This window comes from Chiloscyllium punctatum, chromosome 2 (assembly GCF_047496795.1).
Source record: "Chiloscyllium punctatum isolate Juve2018m chromosome 2, sChiPun1.3, whole genome shotgun sequence".
Classification (NCBI taxonomy): Eukaryota; Metazoa; Chordata; class Chondrichthyes; order Orectolobiformes; family Hemiscylliidae; genus Chiloscyllium; species Chiloscyllium punctatum.
This window is the reverse complement of record NC_092740.1, coordinates 62,255,490-62,278,024: the sequence shown is the minus strand read 5'-3', so window position 1 is coordinate 62,278,024 and position 22,535 is coordinate 62,255,490. Positions and strand designations below refer to the sequence as shown.

At 41.5% G+C, this 22,535-nt stretch overlaps 1 protein-coding gene across 10 annotated transcripts in view; it reads right to left on the bottom strand.

The window, feature by feature from the left end:
- The window catches only part of cast (calpastatin), a 205,213-nt gene that overhangs the window by 84,775 nt on the left and 97,903 nt on the right, over nt 1-22,535 (bottom strand). For all 10 annotated transcript variants that reach the window (XM_072583271.1, XM_072583353.1, XM_072583321.1 and 7 more), the window contains 5 exons: nt 17,205-17,312; nt 15,170-15,247; nt 7,802-7,903; nt 4,424-4,519; nt 3,731-3,781 (listed from right to left, as the gene is read on the bottom strand). In XM_072583271.1, coding sequence (XP_072439372.1) covers nt 3,731-3,781; nt 4,424-4,519; nt 7,802-7,903; nt 15,170-15,247; nt 17,205-17,312 — 435 coding nt within the window. The remainder of the gene's footprint in view (nt 1-3,730; nt 3,782-4,423; nt 4,520-7,801; nt 7,904-15,169; nt 15,248-17,204; nt 17,313-22,535) is intronic.

Here is a 22,535-nt window from a genome sequence, read left to right as displayed (position 1 = left end):
ACTGAAGCACCACTATCTACAAACTATGAATGAGGTGGTACAGTTAAACATACATGTAACTCTCTTATAGAGTCATAGAGATGTACAGCATGGAAACAGACCCTTCGGTCCAACCCGTCCATGCCGACCAGATATCCCAACCCAATCTAGTCCCACATGCCAGCACCTGGCCCATATCCCTCCAAACTCTTCCTACTCATATACCCATCCAAATGCCTCTTAAATGTTGCAATTATACCAGCCTCTACCACATGCTCTGGCAGCTCATTCCATATACGTACCACCCTCTGCATGAAAAAGTTGCACCTTAGGTCTCTTTTATATCTTTTTCCTCTCACACTAAACCTATGCCCTCTAGTTCTGAACGATCCCAGGGAAAAGACTTTGTCTATTTATCCTATGCATGCCCCTCATAATTTTGTAAACCTCTATAAGGTCACCTCCCAGCCTCCGACACTTCAGGGAAAACAGCCCCAGCCTGTTCAGCCTCTCCCTGTAGCTGAGATCCTCCAACCCTGACAACATCCTTGTAAATCTTTTCTGAACCCTTTCAAGTTTCACAACATCTTTCCGATAGGAAGGAGACCAGAATTGCACGCAATATTCCAACAGTGGCCTGACCAATGTCCTGTACAGCCGCAACATGACCTCCCAACTCCTGTACTCAATACTCTGACCAATAAAGGAAAGCATACAAAACACCTTCTTCACTATCCTATCTACCTGCAACTCCACTTTCAAGGAGCTATGAACCTGCACTCCAAGGTCTCTTTGTTCAGTAACACTCCCTAGAACCTTACCATTAAGTGTATAAGTCCTGCTAAGATTTGCTTTCCCAAAATGCAGCACCTCAAATTTATCTGAATTAAACTCCATCTGCCACTTCTCAGCTCATTGGCCCATCTGGTCCAGATCCTGTTGTAATCTGAGGTAACCCTCTTCGCTGTCCACTACATCTCCAATTTTGGTGCCATCTGCAAACTTACTGACTGTACCTCTTATGTTCGCATCCAAATCATTTATGTAATTGACAACAGTAGAGGGCCCAGCACTGATCCTTGTGGCACCCCACTGGTCACAGGCCTCCAGTCTGAAAAACAACCCTCCACCACCACCCTCTGTCTTCTACCTTTGAGCCAGTTCTGTATCCAAATGGCTAGTTCTCCCTGTATTCCATGAGATCTAACCTTGCTAATCAATCTCCCATGGGGAACCTTGTTGAACGCCTTACTGAAGTCCATATAGATCACATCTACTGCTCTGCCCTCATCAATCCACTTTGTTACTTCTTCAAAAAACTCAATCAAGTTTGTGGGACATGAACTCCCACGCACAAAGCCATGCTGACTATCCCGAATCAGTCCTTGCCTTTCCAAATACATGTACATCCTGTCCCTCAGGATTCCCTCCAACAACTTGCCCACCACCGAGGTCAGGCTCACTGATCTATAGTTCCCTGGCTTGTCTTTACCACCTATCTCAACCAGTGGCCCCACGTTTGCCAACCTCGTTTTCTGGCACCTCACCTGTGATTATCAATGATACAAATATCTCAGGAAGAGGCCCAGCAATCACTTCTCTAGCTTCCCACAGAGTTCTCGGGTACACCTGATCAGGTCCTGGGGATTTATCCATTTTTAAATGTTTCAAGACATCCAGCACTTCCTCTTCTGTAATCTGGACATTTTGCAAGATGTCACCATCTATTTCCCTACAGTCTATATCTTCCATATCCTTTTTCACAGTAAATACTGACGCAAAATATCCATTTAGTATCCCCCTCAGTTTCTGTGGTTCCACACAAAGGCCGCCTTGCTGATTTTTGAGGGGCCCTATTCTCTCCCTAGTTACCCTTTTGTCCTTAACATATTTGAAAAAACACTTTGGATTCTCCTTAATTCTATTTGCCAAAGTCCCCTTTTTGCCCTCCTGATTTCCCTCTTTCGTATATTCCTACTTTCTTTATACTCTTCTAAGGATTCACTCGATCTATCCTGTCTATACCTGACATATGCTTCCTTCTTTTTCTTAACCAAACCCTCAATTTCTTTAGTCATCCAGCATTCCCTATACCTACCAGCCTTCCCTTTCACCCTGACAGGAGTATACTTTCTCTGGATTCTTGTTATCTCATTTCTGAAGGCTTCCCATTTTCCAGCTGTCCCTTTACCTGTGAACATCTGCCTCCAATCAGCTTTCGAAAGTTCTTGCCTAATACCGTCAAAATTGGCCTTTCTCCAATTTAGAACTCCAACTTTTAGATCTGGTCTATCCTTTTCCATCACGACTTTAAAACGAATAGAATTATGGTCGCTGGCCCCAAAGTGCTTCCCCACTGACACCTCAGTCACCTGCCCTGCCTTATTTCCCAAGAGTTGGTCATGTTTTGCACTTTCTCTGGTATGTACATCCACATACTGAATCAGAAAGTTGTCTTGTACACACTAAACAAATTCCTCTCCATCTCAACCTTTAACACTATGGCAGTCCCAGTCGATGTTTGGAAAGTTAAAATCCCCTACCATAACCACCCTATTATTCTTACAGATAGCTGAGATCTCCTTACAAGTTTGTTTCTCAATTTCCCTCTGACTATTACGGGGTCTATAATACAATTCCAATAAGGTGATCACCCCTTTCTTATTTCTCAGTTCCACCCAAAGAACTTCCCTGGATGTATTCCCGGGAATATCCTCCCTCAGCACAGCTGTAATGCTATCCCTTATCAAAAATACCACTCCCCCTCCTCTCTTGCCTCCCTTTCTATCCTTCCTGTAGCATTTGTATCCTGGAACATTAAGCTGCCAGTCCTGCCCATTCCTGAGCCATATTTCTGTAATTGCTATGATATCCCAGTCCCATGTTCCTAACCATGCCCTGAGTTCATCTGCCTTCCCTGTTAGGGCCCTTACTAAGGAGTCAGTTACTTAGGGAAAGCATTGCCAGAAGAAGAATCATAGAATCTCTACAGTCCAGAAACAGGCCCTTCGGCCCAACAAGTCCACACTGATCCTCCAATGAGTAACCCACCTATTCCCCTCCCCAATATTTACCCCTGACCAATGGACACAACCTACACATCCCTGAATACTATGGGCAATTTAGCCAATTCACCTAACCTGCACATCTTTTGGATTGTGGGAGGAAACCAGAGCACACAGAGGAAACCCACACAGACATGGGGAGAATGTGCAAACTCCACACGGACAATCGCCCGAGACTGGATTGAACCTAGGTCCCTGGTTCTGTGAGGCAGCAGTGCTAACCTCTGAGCCACCATGAAATTCAAAATTAATTTTTATACAATCTCTGATCATACTGAAAGTAGATGTGTGGTCTTTGATTTTAATCTATTCTATACCCAATCAGATTGAGCTTAAAAACGTGTTGCTGGAAAAGCACAGCAGGTCAGGCAGCATCCAAGGAGAAGGAGAATCGACGTTTCGAGCATAAGCCCTTGTTCCTGAAGAAGGGCTTATGCCCGAAACGTCGATTCTCCTTCTCCTTGGATGCTGCCTGACCTGCTGCGCTTTTCCAGCAACACATTTTTAAGCTCTGATCTCCAGCATCTGCAGTCCTCAATTTCTCCCAATCAGATTGAGCCCTAAAACAGAATGTGATTAGGTTAAATTGTTCACAAAACATATCTTTCTTACTTCTTTTGACAGTTTAGCTGCAGAAAGTCAAATGCTCCTTCTGAAACAAAATCAAGCTTTCATTGTTCTGTTACCTTTGGCTTTGTTTCTGGATGTGTGGATGAAGGCACCTTTTTACCTTTATCCTGTTGCAAAGAGAAAACAGTTATAAAATTCTTCTAAGGCATATCAGAGTTATTTCAAATTTAGGGATACCTGTACAGCAACAGAGTAAGTACAATGCAATAAACTGGCATTACTAATTCGATCTGCATATGTTGTACATGTATCAATGTAGATCTTAATAACAAAAAAAACAAAATTTTGTTCAGCTAAATTAAAACAAAAGGTTGTGTTGTTGTGTACCAATTTCAACTGTCTTCATAATTCGCATTACATCCATAGTGACCTATGATTTCAAGTCAATTTTAATTGTTACACCATTATTGTGGAATCTTTAATTTGCAACAGACCATGGCACATCATTGTTTGGTGTCAAAGATAATACTGCTTATATTTAAAAGACGTTGAAATTTCCTTTTTGTAGAAAGAGTTTACAGCTGAGATCCTCTGCACTACTGCATAGGAATTAAGCTCTGGGATCACATCTGTAGTACAAAGCCACTTCTGCTGACAATATCTATCATTTCTCAATCAGCAATTGTAAAAGGAAGGAAAATCATGGCAAGGGAAGTACATTTTAACTTCTCATATGTTCTTGAGCTCAGAATTATCCCTGTATCATGACAGTTAAAGCGGACTCTAATTATTATTGATTATGACTGAACCTTAGGATCAGATGGTTCTGTAAATCTGTACTCAGGGGGTATTGATTCTTCTGTTTCTCCAACACGCTCAGCCTTCTTCTTGGAATCACTGGATTCCTGACAGTAAAACAAAAATTCAAAAATATAATCAAAATCACAAATATTAAGCTTCAATATTTATTTATCACATTTTGATAATTGGTGAGGTTAATGTGTAATGGTAGTCTCCTGAAAATGCTGAAGTAATTCAAAACGTCTGGCACTATTCTGTGAAGGGAGAAACAAAGCTAATTTAGATTAGATTAGATTACTTACAGTGTGGAAACAGGCCCTTCGGCCCAACAAGTCCATACCGACCCTCTGAAGAGCAACCCACCCAGACCCATTCCCCTATACCTAACACTACGGACAATTTAGCGTGGCCAATTCACCTAACCTGCACATTTTTGAACTGTGGGAGGAAACCCATGCAGACACAGGGAGAATGTGCAAACTCCACACAGACAGTTGCCTGAGGTGGGAATTGAACCTCGGTCTCTGGCGCTGTGAGGCAGTAGTGCTACCCACTGAGCCACTGTGTCGCCCTAATATTTCAACTTCAATGTTCACCCTTCTTGGCACTTCTGATGAAGGGTCATTTTGGACTCAAAATGTTAACTATATCTCTCCACTGATAACGCCACATCTACAGGGTTTTCCCAACACCATACTGCCTTCTTTCAGCATCTGTAGTACTTTGCTTTTGTTATTATAGTCTCTTGGTCAACGGAACACATAAGATCGAGAGAAATTTATTAAACCATAAATTAAAATTAAATCAAAAATTAAAACTATTTAAAATACTATTTAAACTACTAAAACATACAAACACAAAAAATTTAAAACCACAATATTTAAACTATTTAAAAAGTATGTCGATCGGAGATATTAAGAGTCCATGAAAATCCTTAAAAGTTTGAGGGTCAAAGATAAAGTTAGGTTTGTGATATTTTGTGCAAATGATTTAAATTTTGCAATCCCGAGGCCTTTCATCAACTCCAAATTATAATGAAAATATGGCTTCACTGATACCTGTACAAGCTTTTGCCAGTCTTCTTCAAACAGTTTTAATCATAGAATTGTAGAATACATAGGAAGGTAAGAGTGCTATCCTGTGCAGAATATATATAGAATATGCAGATATATGGCTGGATCTAGAGTGTCTCAGTCCCCATCACTCCCATTAGAAAGTCAAGGAGTGGAGCACGTCCATGATCCTAGTGGCTGCCCCATGCCAATCCACACAAGTCTTCCAAGTCCCTCTTCCACAGCCACTAAACAAGTGGACAGTTCGAAACTGTGCCAGTACCTCCTGTGACCACTCCTGTGATTCCAGGGGCGCAACTAGGTCTGGATTTGGTTCCCCAGGACTGGGATGAGAGGCTGCCGACTCTAGTCTGCACATCTAAAGCTAACAGACTTGTCACACGGCTCATTCATCCCTGGCTCACCAAGGGGAAAATATCAGCAAAGGCGGTGTAAGGCATTAAAGAGTCATCCAACACCTCCCTCATCCCTGTAGAATATCACATGGATTGGGGGTATACCAATAGGATAGGAATCTAGTCAAGTTAAACAAACAACTTAGATGTCGGAGATTGAAACAAACAAAAACAAATGGAGAAGCACAGCAGGTCGAGCAGCATCCATAAAGAGAAAACAAAGTTAACTTTCTGAAGAAGGGACACTGAACTCGAGCCGTTAATTCTGTTTCTCTCTCCACAAATGCTGTCAAACCTGCTGAGTTTCTCCAGCAGTTTCTGTTTTTGTTTGTTTTAGGAATCTAGTGGGCCCAGGTTGTACTCTGAACTTCATCTCCCATCTCCTCTGCCCCTTTCTCTTTTCTCCGGAATCTCACATTTTCATTCTTCCTGATCCCTGGAATATGCCTCTTTCTGTTTAGCATACAGTTCGACTCACTGATCATTTTCCCAAAATTTACTACTTCATTGAACTGCAGCTCCCATGTCTCACCCAGTTTACAAACCTTGTGCATTTTTCCTCCATTCGTCCTGCATCTTATTTTCATGTAGGTGGCAACATTTTCACATCTTCTTTATGACAACATCCAAATAATTTATATAAATGGTAAACAAACGAGGTCCATTGATTCTTGGAAACATCACTAACCACATTCTGCTAATCATATAAAAAAACATTTCTCCTCTTCATATACATACAAAATAGGAAATGAGTGAACATCATTGAGCTCCTTGGTGATTTATCAGTCTGCAAAATCCCTAACACTACGTTTGAACTCAAATAAGATTAGTTTCTTGCTCTTTGTTTTCTGTCTAATAACCTCTCTAACCATTAGTACCAGTCATTTTAATTTTCAAAGCAAATCACTTAGATGTTAACCTAACAGGTCAGCTGCCTATATCTGTGTATGTAAAAGATCCCAGTGTATTATTTAAATTTTCTATCATTAAACAACTGCCATATTTTTCTCGGTAACTGTAACCATGCTTCAAAACTAACTCACTGACTGGGAGCCTTGCAGGATGCATGCTGAATGCTATATAAGATTAGATTAGATTACTTACAGTGTGGAAACAGGCCCTTCGGCCCAACAAGTCCACACCGCCCCGCCGAAGCGCAACCCACCCATACCCCTACATCTACCCCTTACCTAACACTACGGGCAATTTAGGATGGCCAATTCACCTGACCTGCGCATCTTTGGACTGTGGGAGGAAACCGGAGCACCCGGAGGAAACCCACGCAGACACGGGGAGAACGTGCAAACTCCACAGAGTCAGTCGCCTGAGGCAGGAATTGAACCCGGGTCTCTGGCGCTGTGAGGCAGCAGTGCTAACCACTGTGCCACCGTGCCCGTAGTGTTAGGTAAGGGGTAGATGTAGGGGTATGGGTGGGTTGCGCTTCGGCGGGGCGGTGTGGACTTGTTGGGCCGAAGGGCCTGTTTCCACACTGTAAGTAATCTAATCTAATCTTATATAGCATTCAGCATGCATCCTGCAAGGCTCCCAGTCAGTGAGTTAGTTTTGAAGCATGGTTACAGTTACCGAGAAAAATATGGCAGTTGTTTAATGATAGAAAATTTAAATAAATTGAGTGACATCTATCATTCTTTTGTGGAAGAAAATAAGGACTGCAGATGCAGAAGATCAAAGATGAGAATGTAGTGCTGGGAAAGCACAGCAGGTCAGGCAGCATCTGAGGAGCAGGAGAATAAGCAGAAGGGCTTATGTCTGAAACATCGATTCTTCTGCACCTCGGATGCTGCCTGACCTGCGGTGCTCTCCCAGCATTACACTACCATTCTTTGTGTTTATATGATGCAGTCACGGGCATTTTTATTCTTAAATTTAATACTTAACAATAAGATTTTCTATGTACCTTAACCTCAGGCCCAGTATATTTAGGAATGGAAGTATCTGGTCCTTGTGATGGAAGTGTGTCCATAAGCTGGTCCACAGCACTCAACATGGGCTTTTTATCCTTTCAAAGACAAAATGAATATATTTTTGCTTTCATACTGTTCTTAGTTAAAATGTACCTAGAGAACACTTGGGCACATATGTCGAAACAAAACACCACATATTGCATAGAAATATCACACAGTATAGACATTTCAGCTATACATTTACCTGATTCATATCTTGGCTTATAGGGAACCAAAGCAGGGAATTGGAATATACACCTAAATATGATCTAATTGAAGTTAGAACAGCCTTGAGCAACCTACTCCTGCTCCTATGGAATGAGAAATGCTCTATGTTGATATGATTATGTTACAGTCAATTACATTTCAATAATTTCTTCTGCTATGAGGCTTCTTACTTTCACAAAACAGCAAATGAATATTATTCACCATCACTTTTCACTGCTGTTTAAATGAAAGCGTTCACATCCACCGACAGTTACAACTGTACTCCATCAAATCACTCCTCACACATACAAGTTTCAGCAGCAATAATATACCAATTAACTGGACTCACAGTACATCCAATCTCCAGTCACACCAACAGCTAGCTCAATCTTTAGGTTTTGTGGTTGAATCACAACTAGGTCACCCAGTTATTATCACGTCCTCAAACGCATGCCCATATCACTTCTGATCCATCTGCCTGATTGTTACCCTCACTGAATGCAATGCATTCTTTGGATACCTACATGCTTTCACTCACAGGTCTGTAATACTCCCTTCAGGAGAACAAGCACAAAATAAAAGAAAGGGAGATCGACTACCATTAATTGTGAAGCTAACTAATGGAGGCCTTTGACTGAAGTGACAGGTCAGCATCCTAGAGAACTGGAGATGACAAGACTTTGACTTAACGGAGACTGCTTTAAACATCTACAGAGAATCGGCAGTAGTGAGTAGAGTGGGTTCTTTCTTGATTATATGTTTTTGGAGATATGTCTCTTGATTAAACTTCAAATAGAAACCATAACTATTAAGTAAACCTGGGGCAGTGTTTGTTGAGGAATAAGACGGTGTTATTTTCTGGGTCTGTAGATTGTGAAGGAGCAAAAATGGCCTTTAATAGAGTGATATGTACTTCTTGTCAGATGTGGAGGTTTACAGAGAGTTTAAGGGCAACTGCGGATTATATCTGCCATAAATACTGTTGGCTGCGAATCTTATCAGATTGAATGGATTGGTTGGAGAGGCAGTTAGAAGCAAAGAGGAATTTGCAACGGCAACAGTACGTGATGGATGGCAGTTATAGGAAGGGGGGAAAGTCTCAGATACAGTCACATATATGGGTTAACTCCAGGAAAGGTAAGACAGGTAGGCAGCTAGTGCAGGAGTCTTTTGTGGATATACCCATTTCAACCAGGTATGCTGTTTTGGAAAATGTAGGGGGTGATGGATTCTCAGGGGAATGTAGCATGAACAGCCAAGTTTCTGGTATTGAGACTGGCTTTAATGCAACGAGGGGTATGTCGGGTTCCAAGAGATCAATTGTGTTAGGGGATTCTGTAGTCCAAGGTACAGACAGTTGTTTCTGAGGCCAGCAGCGAAAAAGCAGAGTGGTGTGTTGCTTCCCTGGTGCCAGGACCGAGATGTCTCAGAGAGGGTGCAGAATGTTCTCACGGGGGAGAGGGGCCAGCAAGAGGTAATTATCCACATTGGAACCAAAGACATAGGAAGGGAAAAGGTTGAGATTCTGAAGGGAGATTACAAAGAGTTAGGCAGGAATTTAAAAAGGAGGTCCTCGAAAGTAGTAATATATGGATTACTCCCGGTGCTACAAGCTAGCGAGGGCAGGAATAGGGGGATAGAGCAGATGAATGCATGGCTGAGGAGCTGGTGTATGGGAGAAGGATTCACAATTTTTTGATCACTGGAATCTCTTCTGGGGTAGAAGTGACCTGTACAAGAAGGACAGATTACACCTGAATTGAAAGGGGACTAATATACTGGCAGGGAAATTTGCTAGAGCTGCTTGGGAGGATTTCAACTAGTAAGGTGGGGGGGAGGGACCCAGGGAGATAGCAAGGAAAGAGATCAATCTGAGACTGGTACAGTTGAGAACAGAAGTGAGTCAGTCAGAGCAGGCAGGGACAAGATAGGACTAATAAATTCTGTGTGAAGCTAGAGAAGTGATTGCTGGGCCTCTTGCTGAGATATTTGTATCATCGATAGTCACAGGTGAGGTGCCGGAAGACTGGTGGTTGGCTAACGTTGTGCCACTATTTATGAAAAGTGGTAAAAACAAATGTATGGAACGAGCTGCTAGAGGAAGTGGTGGAGGCTGGTACAATTGCAACATTTAAGAGGCATTTGGATGGGTAAATGAATAGAAAGGGTTTGGAGGGATATGGGTCGGGTGCTGACAGGTGGGACTAGATTGGGTTGGGATATCTGGTCGGCATGGACAGGTTGGACCGAAGGATCTGTTTCCATGCTGTACATCTCTATGACTCTATCTGACCCACAGCTCAAAACACACAGTCACTCTACAGATGCTGCCTAACCTGATGAGTATTTCTAAAATTTTCTGTTTTTCAGATTTTCAGCACTTGCAGTAACCTCTCCAAATGCTATTAGCCTGAAGCCACACACCACCCCTCCATTCCAGCAGAAGAACAGGGTTCTTGGCACTTAGCCTCTCGTCTTTTTCACAACAGTAAAGATGAGATAAAAGGATCCACTGTCATTTAGAAACAACCCACTGAACTTAACTTCAAAACAAAGTTAAAAGGATCTCATTTAAGATCAGCAGTGATTGCAACAAGAGATCAGAGGATATGTTAATGTAAAGAGCAAAGACCAAACCAACAATAAATTTAACTTCCTGCTCACCAGTGATAATGGTCTGAATTTAGAAGAGACCAAATTGTAAAATGATCAGCTAAAAACTAGCAGCCGAAATTAACACGTTTCTAGTCTTTTTAGATTCATTGCATATAAATGTGCAGAGTAATTATTCTTGCTTTATTGAATAATACTTACAGTTGGAACTACAACCATATCAATTACATTAATCAACACCAGGTTATAGTCCAACAGGTTTAATTGGAAGCACTAGCTTTCGGAGTGCTGCTCCTTCATCAGGTGGTTGTGAGCAGTGCTCCGAAAGCTAGTGCTTCCAATTAAACCTGTTGGACTATAACCTGGTGTTGTGTGATTTTTAACTTTGTACACCCCAGTCCAACACTGGCATCTCCAAATTGGAATTACATTAACTAGTGTGTAAAACCTAATCAATGGCTTTAAATTTATATTATCATTGGGGAAGCCTGCTTTAATTCAATGCAGCAGCTTCAACCTCTGTCTCTCATTCTTTTCTGTTCTTCCAAGAACTTAGAAATGTGTTATGCAAACTTGTCGTCTTACAGTTCATCTCGAAAAGACACTATTGAGAACATTTTAATGATGAATATATTTCTTAGAATGATTTATTGATTATTGATTTTATCAGTTCATCCAGTAGGAGAAATAGGATTGTTCATCCATTAGAATTACTTTAACTTCCAATACTTTTTCCAGAGATACAATTCTTGTTTTCTTCCAGTGAATACTTCCACTTTCCAAAGATTTGATAAAGGTTGTTTTTAAGGTGGGTATCTCCTCATCAATCATCTTGGTTACTTTACTCATAATTTGTCTTTTCAAATCCATTACAATCTTCAATGTATCTTCTCAATGCCTTGAAAGTAAATCTTCTTCAAAAGGCATACTGTTGGCATTTTCTGTAACTGTGTGACAGGATTGCTTAGTGTTCAATGAGGGACTGGAGTAAAATTAGACAGTCGCTAGTCCATAACTGCTTTTGCTGGAGATGTGATATCTAAGGATTTTTGGTGAATTTCTGCAGCGCATCCGATAGCTGGTAAACACCACTACTACTGTGCATCAATGAAAAGGGGAGTGAACATTTGTGGATGTGGTGCTAGTCATGCAGGTTGCTTTGGACAGGATGGCATCAAGTTTTTTTAGTGTTGCTGGAGCTGCACTCATCCAGGCAAGTAGGAGTATTTCACCACAGTCCTGACTTGTGCTTTTTAGATGGTACACAAATTTATGAGACTGAGGAGGCAAGTTATTCACTGCAGGATTCCTAATTTCTGATCTGCTCTTGTAGCCACAGCATTTAGATTAGATTACTTTACAGTGTGGAAACAGGCCCTTCGGCCCAACAAGTCCACACCGACCCGCCGAAGCGCAAACCACCCATACCCCTACATTTACCCCTTAACTAACACTACAGACAATTTAGCATGGCCAATTCATCTGACCTGCGCATCTTTGGACTGTGGGAGGAAACCGGAGCACCCAGAGGAAACCCACGCAGACATGGGGAGATAGTGCAAACTCCACACAGTCAGTCGCCTGAGGCAGGAATTGAACCCGGGTCTCTGGCGCTGTGAGGCAGCAGTGCTAACCACTGTGCCACCGTGCCGCCCACATGGCATGTCTAGTTCAGTTTTTGGTCAATGTTAACCCCAAAGATATTGATAGTGTGGAGAATTCAATGATGGTAATTCCATTGAATATCAAAGGACAACGATTAGACTGTCTCTGGTTTGAGATGGTTATTGCTTAGCAGTTGTGTAGTCTGAATGTTCCTTGCTACTTGCTATCTTAAACCTGGATACTGCCCATAAGTTTCTGTGTTTGGACACAGAATGCTTCAGTATCTGAAGAGACAAACAAACTGCAGGTGCTGGAATCCAAGGTAGATAAACAAGAGGCTGGAAGAACACAGCAAGCCAGGCAGCATCAAGAGATGGAGAAGTCAGGACTGAAGAAAGGTTACACCTGAAATGTTGACTCCTCCACCTCTTGATGCTGCCTGGTTTGCTGTGTTCTTCCAGCCTCCTGCTTGTCTACCTCAGTATCTGAAGAGTTGCAAATGGTGCTGAACATGTGCAAATATCCCCACTTCTGAGCTTATGATGGAGGGAAGATCATGACTGAAACAGTTCTTGTTCTGTAGCCATGACTGCTCCAATCTCGAGTCTATAGCCAACTCTCTTTAGAAAGTTAATTCTGAGTTTGCTTTAATCTCCTTTTCAGGCCATGCATTCTAGAGCAGTACAATCATGTGTGTCTTGATATGTCCACTTTAACTCTTTTGTCAACTATCTTTAACCTGTGTCCTCTGACTGCCAATTCTCCAGCCAGTAGAAGCAGACTCTATCAAAACTTTTAATAATTTTGAAAATTATTAAAGCTCTCCTTAACTTTATCTAATCAGATAATATGGAGCTGTCAAGTTGAGGCACAAATACCTTAAAATCGCCAATACATTTGATATTTTCTTATTTGTATCACAGACCACATTTCGTATGATAAACAGATCTTTAATCTACTTTAATGTAGGTCACCAGAGAATATGCACAGTCAGATAAATTAAAGACTGTGTTAATTTTTCAGCTAAATTGTATAACACATATTATATACCATTAAGTAAAACTCAGCAAAAGTAACTATGACTGTTATCCTTAATTTGGTTATTTTAAATTAACATTAATTACTTCTGCAAGATCTTTATTAATTTTCATATTAATTAAACATTCTTAAAACAGAAAAAGATTTTGAACAGCTTTAATCTAATTAAATGGATTACTTTTTCATGCTAAATATTATTTCCTTAACAAAAAAAATTATATAACCCTTGAGCCATCAGGTTGGGAATCAAAGGTTACAGATTCATTTAGTTCAAAGGCTGCTTGACCAATGGAAAGTGGTTTAATCAGTTTCCAGGTATCCCAGACATTGCACTGATCTTAGCACCACTTTAGTAAAATTATCAGTCAGCAGCATATTCCCTCCTGTTATAAAAAGTGTTGCTGATAGATCAAAGGGTCTAACAATGAATTGTCACTGTTCCTGATTTGTCATTTATTTTCCAGTCGAACTTCCAGTAACGTTTTTATATCAGTGAATAGCTTGTAAATATTTACACCTGAAAATGTAATGTTAAAATAGTTCAGAACATGTTATAATACTTGTAAAAGTCAAATGAATGGCTGAGTAAGAATTCATTTCTATTTCCAGTCTATAACGTAAAACATACAGTGACTGGACACAAAGTCAAATTTAAAAATGGGCAACTTCAAAAATAGAGTTGCAGTCAAACATTTTGAAATGGGATAAATTCAGTTCACAGTATTATACCGCTAATTTTGATCAGTAAAGTGAGCCTTTTCTTTAATTTCCACACTGAACAAAAAAAATGCAATGACACCTCCAATAGGTTAGATTAGATTACTTACAGTGTGGAAACAGGCCCTTCGGCCCAACAAGTCCACACCGACCCGCCGAAGCGCAACCCACCCAGACCCATTCCCCTACATTTACCTCTTCACCTAACACTAGGGGCAATTTAGCATGGCCAATTCACCTAACCTGCACATTTTTAGATTGTGGGAGGAAACCGGAGCACCCGGTGGAAACCCACGCAGACACGGGGAGAACGTGCAAACTCCACACAGAGAGTCACCAGAGACGGGAATTGAACCCAGGTCTCTGGCGCTGTGAGGCAGCAGTGCTAACCACTGTGCCACCCACTAACGTGTGTATGGAACAAGCTGCCAGAGGAAGTGGTGCAAGCTGGTACAATTACAATATTTAAAAGGCATCTGGATGGGTATATGAATAGGAAGTGTCTAGATAGTCATAGAATCAGAGAGATGTACAGCATGGAAACAGGCCCTTTTGTCCAACCCATCCATGCCAACCAGATATCCCAACCCAATTTAGTCCCACCTGCCAGCACCCAGCCCCTATCCCCCCCAAACCCTACCTATTCATATACCCATCCAAATGCCTCTTAAATGTTGCAACTGTACCAGCCTCCACCACTTCCTCTGGCAGCTCATTCCATACACGTACCACCATCTGCGTAGAAATGTTGCCCCTTAGGGCTCTTTTATATCTCTCGCCTCTCACTCTAAACCTATGTCCTCTAGTTCTGGACTCCCCAAGCCCAGCGAAAAGACTTTGCCTATTTACCCTATCCATGCCCCTCATAAGTTTGCAAATCTTTATAAGGTCACCCCTCAGCTGCAGGAAAACAGCCCCAGTCTGTTCAGCCTCTCCCTATAGCTCAAATCCTCCAACCCTGGCAACATCTTTGTAAATCTTTTCTGAACCCTTTCAAGTTTCGCAACATCTTTCTGACAGGAAGGAGAAATGGGACTGGATTAATTTAGGATATCTGTTCGCCATGGACAAGTTGGACTGAAGGGTGTGTTTCTGTGCTGTACATCTCTATGACTCTACACAGTCATAAAATCCATTCCTACCTGAAGCTTTGGCTCTGTGGTTTTGTGAACAGAAGCCTCTGGCATGGATGATTTTGTGGGAGACGTTTCCTTTGTATCCTTCAGAAAAATAAGAAATGCCCTTGATTATTTAGATCTCACCCTTCTGAAACCATACTCTGAGAGCAATGAATCCTGCAGCTCACAGCCGCTCATTTACTCCATTGTACATGAGCTGACTCTTTGAAAGAGCTACCACTCGTCCACTCCCTTGCTCTTCTGCCAGTTGCAGTGTAAGAACTTCAGCCTGGCAAAACAGCAACAAGTGGCATGACACAGAAAGCACTTTATTGGAAAAAATAACAAATGTTGAAATGCCTTCTCAGGCCACAGCTGCTCAAGGGTTTCCTTCAAGATCATCTGCAGTCATTGCCATTGACAGTCAGCACCTCACAGAGCCTCGGCTATGTTAACTGGGGCCTATAAAATCGAATAGGAAGACAAACATGATAACAAGCTTCCTTTTCGCTGCTTTGATTGTTCCTATTATTATTAGTTCCTATTTGTACTCCTCGCTCTGTTCAATCACCCTATGATCTTCGTATGTTGTGATCCACCCGTACTGCAAGCAAAACAAAACTTTTCACCGTACTTTGGTACATGTGACAATAATAAATCAAATCAAATATTACTATTGCTCCTCTGACCACAAAGAAATTTGGAGAAGGCTGTCATAAAGAAATAAATCTCAGAAGGCTCCAGATCAAAACGTTCTGTAGATGTTTTATGATATGTGAAGTCATCCATGCAGCAAAAACCACCGTGAAATGCAAACAAATTGTCTCCCAGTGCTTCCAATAGCCTAGAGCAGCAGAAGATCCCTTTAAATACCACCTGGCAATGACTACCTCCCATCTTGTATGAGCCATGACTTGAGATAGGAGCATGAACAGGCAATGACAGTGGCCACATGCTGAGAGAGACTAATAGGCTTTGGCTCTGATTGCCAGACATTAATATGCCAAAGCTTTCTCTGGGACAAGCTCTGGCTGCCTAGATGAAAACTGAAACACAAAAATGCAACATTAAGCCAGCACTTCAGTCATTTCTTTCCATTCCTGGGACATGGACACTGTGAGCTGAGTTAGTCTTTCTTGTCCCTCATGTGCTGCACTTGAGAAGGTGGTGGTGATCCCTTCTTGATCCACTGCAGTCCATGTACTGCAGGTAGACCCGCAATGACATTAGGGAAGTTGTTCCAGGATTTTGATCCAGTAATACTGAAGGAATGGTGACCTATTTCCTAGTCAGGAAGGTGAGTGGCTTGGAGCAAAGCTTACAAGTGGTTGTGTTCTTATGTATCTACTTTTCTTCTTCTTCTAGATGAATGTGGTTATGGATTTGGAAGGTGCTATCTAAGGAGCCTTGGTGCATTTGTACAGTGCATCTTGTAGATGGTATAGATTGCTGCACCTGAGCGCCAGTGATGATGGGGGGTGGATGTTTGTGCATGTGACACCAAACTGGAGATAATGCCAAGCTTTGAATGTTGTTGGAGCTACACTCATTAAGGCAAGTTTCAAACATTCCAGTCTTAACTTCTGCTTTGTAGTAGATGGTGGACAGCTTTGGGAGTTAGGAGGTTAGTTACTTGCTGCAGGATTAGTCACACCTGACCTGCTGTTGTGGCCATTGTATGTATATGGCTAGTTCAGTTCAATTTTGAGTCATGGTAACACCAAGTATGTTGACAGTAGGGAATTTGGTTAGATATTTTCTTGTTAGAGATGGTCATTACCTGCCATTTGTGTGGTGCAAGTGTTACTTACTACTTGCTACCCAAGCCTGGATATTGTTCAGGTCTTGCTGCATTATCCTGCAGTATTTTGGAATGAAAGGGTACTCAAATTACAGGCACTAACAGGGTGACATTGATCTGAAAATATGTTAAGCTAAACAATTTCTATACGAGAACTAGTTTTTCAAGGCTATTCAGTGTTTGTAAAACATGGCTCATGTAATCATTTTTATGACTTCTTTAGATCCTAGTTTAAACACCAATTTTGATATAAATTACCACTGGGGTAGTCTTGCTCCATCCCAGGCCCATTGTACTTTGTGGCTGTTGCTGTTTCCCTCCAGTAGCTGCAGTTGGTTTTGTTGAATGACTAGATGCAGACTTGACCTGATAAAGGATTTCAAACAAACAGCATTAAAGTAGCAGAAGCATGCAACAAATATGCCATAAAAATGATAAAAGAACTTTGTTCTCTTTCCATCAAACCAGCTGAAATTTATCTCAGGAAGTAGTAAATGAAATGGTAGATGGACAACCTGTAGTATGCTTGGTGTGATTTCTTGAATGGAATTTAAAATCAGCTGCCAAAATACTATGGCTTTCAGATCTCCTTTTCAATTCCACCCTCAGCTATTGATGAAATTCTTATTTCTTCCTTTGTGCTGTACTTTACGTCTGGTTGAAGTAAAATTCAATCCTTATTGCTTTTGCCCACCCCAAATATTTAAATATTCCTCTCAACTGCCTCCTTTATAACTAACCATCATCATCAAATTTAATTTGTCTGAACAAATTCTTGAAGACTTGTGTGTGGAGCTTTTCATGCTCTCTCATGGACTTTCAACAGATGAAAATGAGATGGGAGGCATCACGTTAAATTCCTAACCCCAGAAACTGGTGGGGACAACTTTCTTTCATCCCCTTTGGAATCAGTCTGTACCATTGTCTACCAACCCATCTGCCACACGTTAAATAAAAGCAGACATTTAAGGCTATAGAAAAAGTGAAATTGCCTTGGGAACCCCACATCAGCCATGATGAGAAAGATGAGAAGGATCAATGGGACAGACAAGGCTGATACGACCGATGCTATATAGCTCTATACCCAAGTAGCCAGATCTCTGTGTACAAGCCAAAGGGGTCCAATTTTAAATACTAGAGAATGGTCAAGAAATAGAAGGTTTCATCCAGCAGTAGTTTGAGTTATGCCTGCTGCTGGCAGAGACCGAAGAGCTCACCCCTCCAGGTCAATGTATTTTCAGTGGCATTAAATTAGAACATCTATGAACATGATTCCTTTCAACGTACATTAGTGTATATTCTCTAGGTTCCCAGTTAGGAGTCCATCAGTATTTGAATAAGGACATTGACTCGTTTAGGTCAATATGTCATTTAGTTCTTCCAGACAAATCGCTTTCCTCTTGTTAAAAAAAAGGGGTAATTAATAAATGTATTTAAAATTATGAAATATTTTGAAAGATGAGAAACGAAGATCATGTTACCATTTGTTCTGAGGAACATAAATAGGGGCCATTATATATGACAGAAAATTAATAGGGAATTTTGCAGAAATTTCTTTCTACAGAGTAGCGAGACTGTAACTCAATGCTGAGATGAACAAAAGATACATTTTAAGAAAAACTAGATAAGCATATGATGGAGCATGGAGAGAAGTTTACGATGACAGATTTAGATGACAAAAGACAGGAAGAGCTGGACTAATTGCACCGAATGTTTGAGTGCCATAAATGCTATGTAACCACTTTCCCAAGCTCGGCCAAAATGCAAGTGTAAGATATACACACCGTCATGAATCCAAAATAACACGTGTAGCACTGAAAGTTCTGGAGCGATGCAAACCAATTTTTTTGTTCTATGTTCAATATTGATACCAATAACATTTCTAAATATTTTCCAATGGCTGAGCATTTCAAGTAAATACACTCTGCCTAAAAAGGATGAACTCAGATTTCTCCAGTTTCCTCATTTCCCCTCCCCCCCACCTTGCCTCAGTCCCAACCCTCGAACTCAGCACCACCTTCCTAAACTGTAATCTTCTTCCTGACCTCTCCGCCCCCACCCCCACTCAGGCCTATCACTCTCACCTTATCACCCTCACCTTAACCTCCTTCCACCTATCGCATTTCCAACGCCCCTCCGCCCTACCTTTTATCTTAGCCTGCTTGGCACACTTTCCTCATTCCTGAAGAAGGGCTCATGCCCGAAACGTCGATTCTCCTGCTCCTTGGATGCTGCCTGACCTGCTGCACTTTTCCAGCAACACATTTTCAGCTCTGATCTCCAGCATCTGCAGTCCTCACTTTCTCCTATAATAACTCCTTAACAAAAATTAATTTTTTCTTTCATTTTAGTTAAAAATGGCACAAATTCTGCACATCCAGCCATGTCAACAACAGGGTCATTGAGTCATTTAGGATACAGGAGGAGGCCAATCAGTCCATCAAGTCCATACTGACTGTCCAGTGAGCAAATCAGTCCCAGTGTTCCACTCAGATGCTGCAGGCCTGCAATTTCCTTCCTTCAAGTGCTAATGCAATGTCCTTTTTGTTTCTGTTTCTGCCACTCTCAAGGGCAGTGAGTTCTCGATCATTACCATTTACTTTGTAAAAATGTTCCTCAAATTCTCCCTGCATCTCTTCCTCAACACTTTAAATCTGATGTGTCCCAGTCCTTGTAACAAAAGCTCATGGCAGAAACTTTACTTTGCCTACCTTACCCAAAACCATCATCATATTGTACACCTCTGTCAAATATCTCCTCACCTTCCTTTGATCCATGGAAAACAAACCAGCTTTTCCGATCTAATCTTGTAACTAAGTTTCCTCCATCTTGAAATTGTTTTGATGAAGTCTTTCTGACATCCTCTTAAAAGCCCTCACATCCTTCCTAATGTGTGGTCACCTGAACTGGAAACATATGTTAATTGAAGACTAATCGAACTTTTGTAAGAGTTCAGCACAACTTCATACTTAATGCCTCTATTTATGCAACCCAAGACTCCAGCTGTTTTATCAATTATTATCTCAATACATTCTACTATCTTCAAAAATGCACTCCCAGTTCCTTCTGACCCTGTACAAGTTGTACCATAAGGTCTATATTGGCTCTCCCCATCCTTCTACAATAATACATCACCTTAGCCTGTTCTCTATTGAATTCCAACTCCCACTTTCTTGTCCATTGTTTTTCTTTTGTGATATTATAGACTTCAGAATTTTAATAACTGTTCATGGACAGAATGAATCAACAAAAGATAAGCTATTACACACAGTATTAACTCTGTCTGGAATAATTTGGAGATGCCAGTGTTGGACTGGGGTTTACAAAGTTAAAAATTACACAACACCAGGTTATAGTCCAACAGGTTTAATTGGAAGCACACTAGCTTTCGGAGCGTCACTCCTTCATCAGGTGGTTGGGGAGGACACAATTGTAAGGCACAGAATTTAAAGCAAATATTTACAGTGTGGTGTAACTGAAATTATACATTGAAAAATACCTTGATTGTCTGTTGAGTATTTCATCTGTTCGAATACCATGATGGTTTCACTTCTTTCATGTGTAAATCACAAAACCTTTTTTAAAAAGTTACATTCTCAGGTTAACTGTAACAATTGGTGTTAGCTAGACAATATGTTGAAGGTGTTAGCCTCCTGTGTTCTCTGTCTGTGCCATGATGTTTAGATTGATTCTAATCTAAAAAGTGAGATAACAGAGGTTTACATGAATTCATGCTGATTTTGAGCAAAGTACAATGTAACTCTGCAAGTACAAATCCACCCCACAAAATATATGTATATGTACGCATGTGTGCGTGCGCGTATGTATAGTGCAATGGTGGTCACCTGTAATGTGACATGTACCCAATGTCCTGATTGAGGCCCTCCCTATGGGCATGGAACTTAGCTATCAGCCTCTGCTTGGCCACTTTTCGCTGCTGCCTGTCCTGAAGTCCGCCTTGGAGAATGGTCACCCAAAGGTCTCAGGTCGAATGTCCTGGACCACTGAAGTGTTCCTCAACTGGGAGGGAGCACTCCTGTCTGTTGATTGTTGTGCAGTGCCCATTCATCCGTTGCCGTAGCCTTTGCTTGGTTTCCCCAATGTACCATGCCTCCGGGCATCCTTGCCTCCTTGCCGTGTCAGAGTGTGGACATGGATACCACCATTACACGTGGGGACACCTCCCACCATGCATGTGGCAGGTACTCATGTGACTCAGCCAACGTTGTCTATCTTATACGTTGCAGGAAAGGATACCCTGAGGCATGGTACATTGGGGAAATGGAGTAAAGGCTACAGCAACAGATGAATGGGCACCACACAACAATCAACAGACAAGAGTGTCCCCTCCCAGTTGGGGAACACTTCAGTCATCCAGGACATTCGACCTCGGAGCTTCGGATGACCATCCTCCAAGGCAGATTTCGGGACAGGCAGCAGTGAAACATGGCCGAGCAGAGGATGATAGCTAAGTTCCATACCCATAGGGAGGGCCTCAACCGGGACCTTGGGTTCATGTCACATTACAGGTGACCACCATTGCGCTATACACACATACAGACACTCCTACATACACACACTCACACATACAGACACTCCTATATAGACACATACACACGGACACACATATACACAGACACGCACACAGACACACACACACCCTTACAGACACACACACACTCCCACACTCACACATGCATCTTCTCCGAGACTTAGACCACTATACACTCACGCACACACGTACACACTCTCTCTCATAGACACTCACAACCCCCCACCACAGGCACACACGCACACACTCTCACACTCACACATGCACCCACTCACAGACTTAAGACACTCTACACTCATATACATACTCTCTCACACTCACAACCCCCAACCCAGACACACACACACACATCCACATGCACACATATACATATATTTTGTGGGGTGAATTTGTACTTGCAGAGTTACATTGGACTTTGCTCAAAAACTGCATGCATTCATGTAAACCTTGGTTATCTCACTTTTTAGATTAGAATCAATCTAAACATCATGGCATAGACAGAGAACACAGGGCGCTAACACCTTCAACATATTGTCTAGTTAACACCAGTTGTTACAGTTAACCTGAGAATGCAACTTTTAAAAAAAGTTTTGAGAGTTACTCATGAAAGAAGTGAAACTATCATGGTATTTGAACAGATGAAGGACTCAACAGACAATCAAGGTATTTTTCAATGTATAATTTCAGTTACATCACACTGTAAATTTTTGCTTTAAATTCTGTACCTTACAACTGTGTCCTCCACAACCACCTGATGAAGGGGTGTCACTCTGAAACCTAGTGCTTCCAATTGAACCTATTGGATTATAACCTGGTGTTGTGTAATTTTTTACTCTGTTTGGAATAAACTAATTAGGAACAAACAGAGGCTGGTACACAGAGACTGAAGCAACTAGCCATGTCTTGGTGAGATTACCTAGACAAAACTGCTTTGACACCTGGTTGATAAACTAGCTGCTTTATCTTCACAGATACAACTGATTGCTCTTCAGAAGAATTTAAGGAGTTAACTATACAAAAGCTGTGGCTTTGAACAG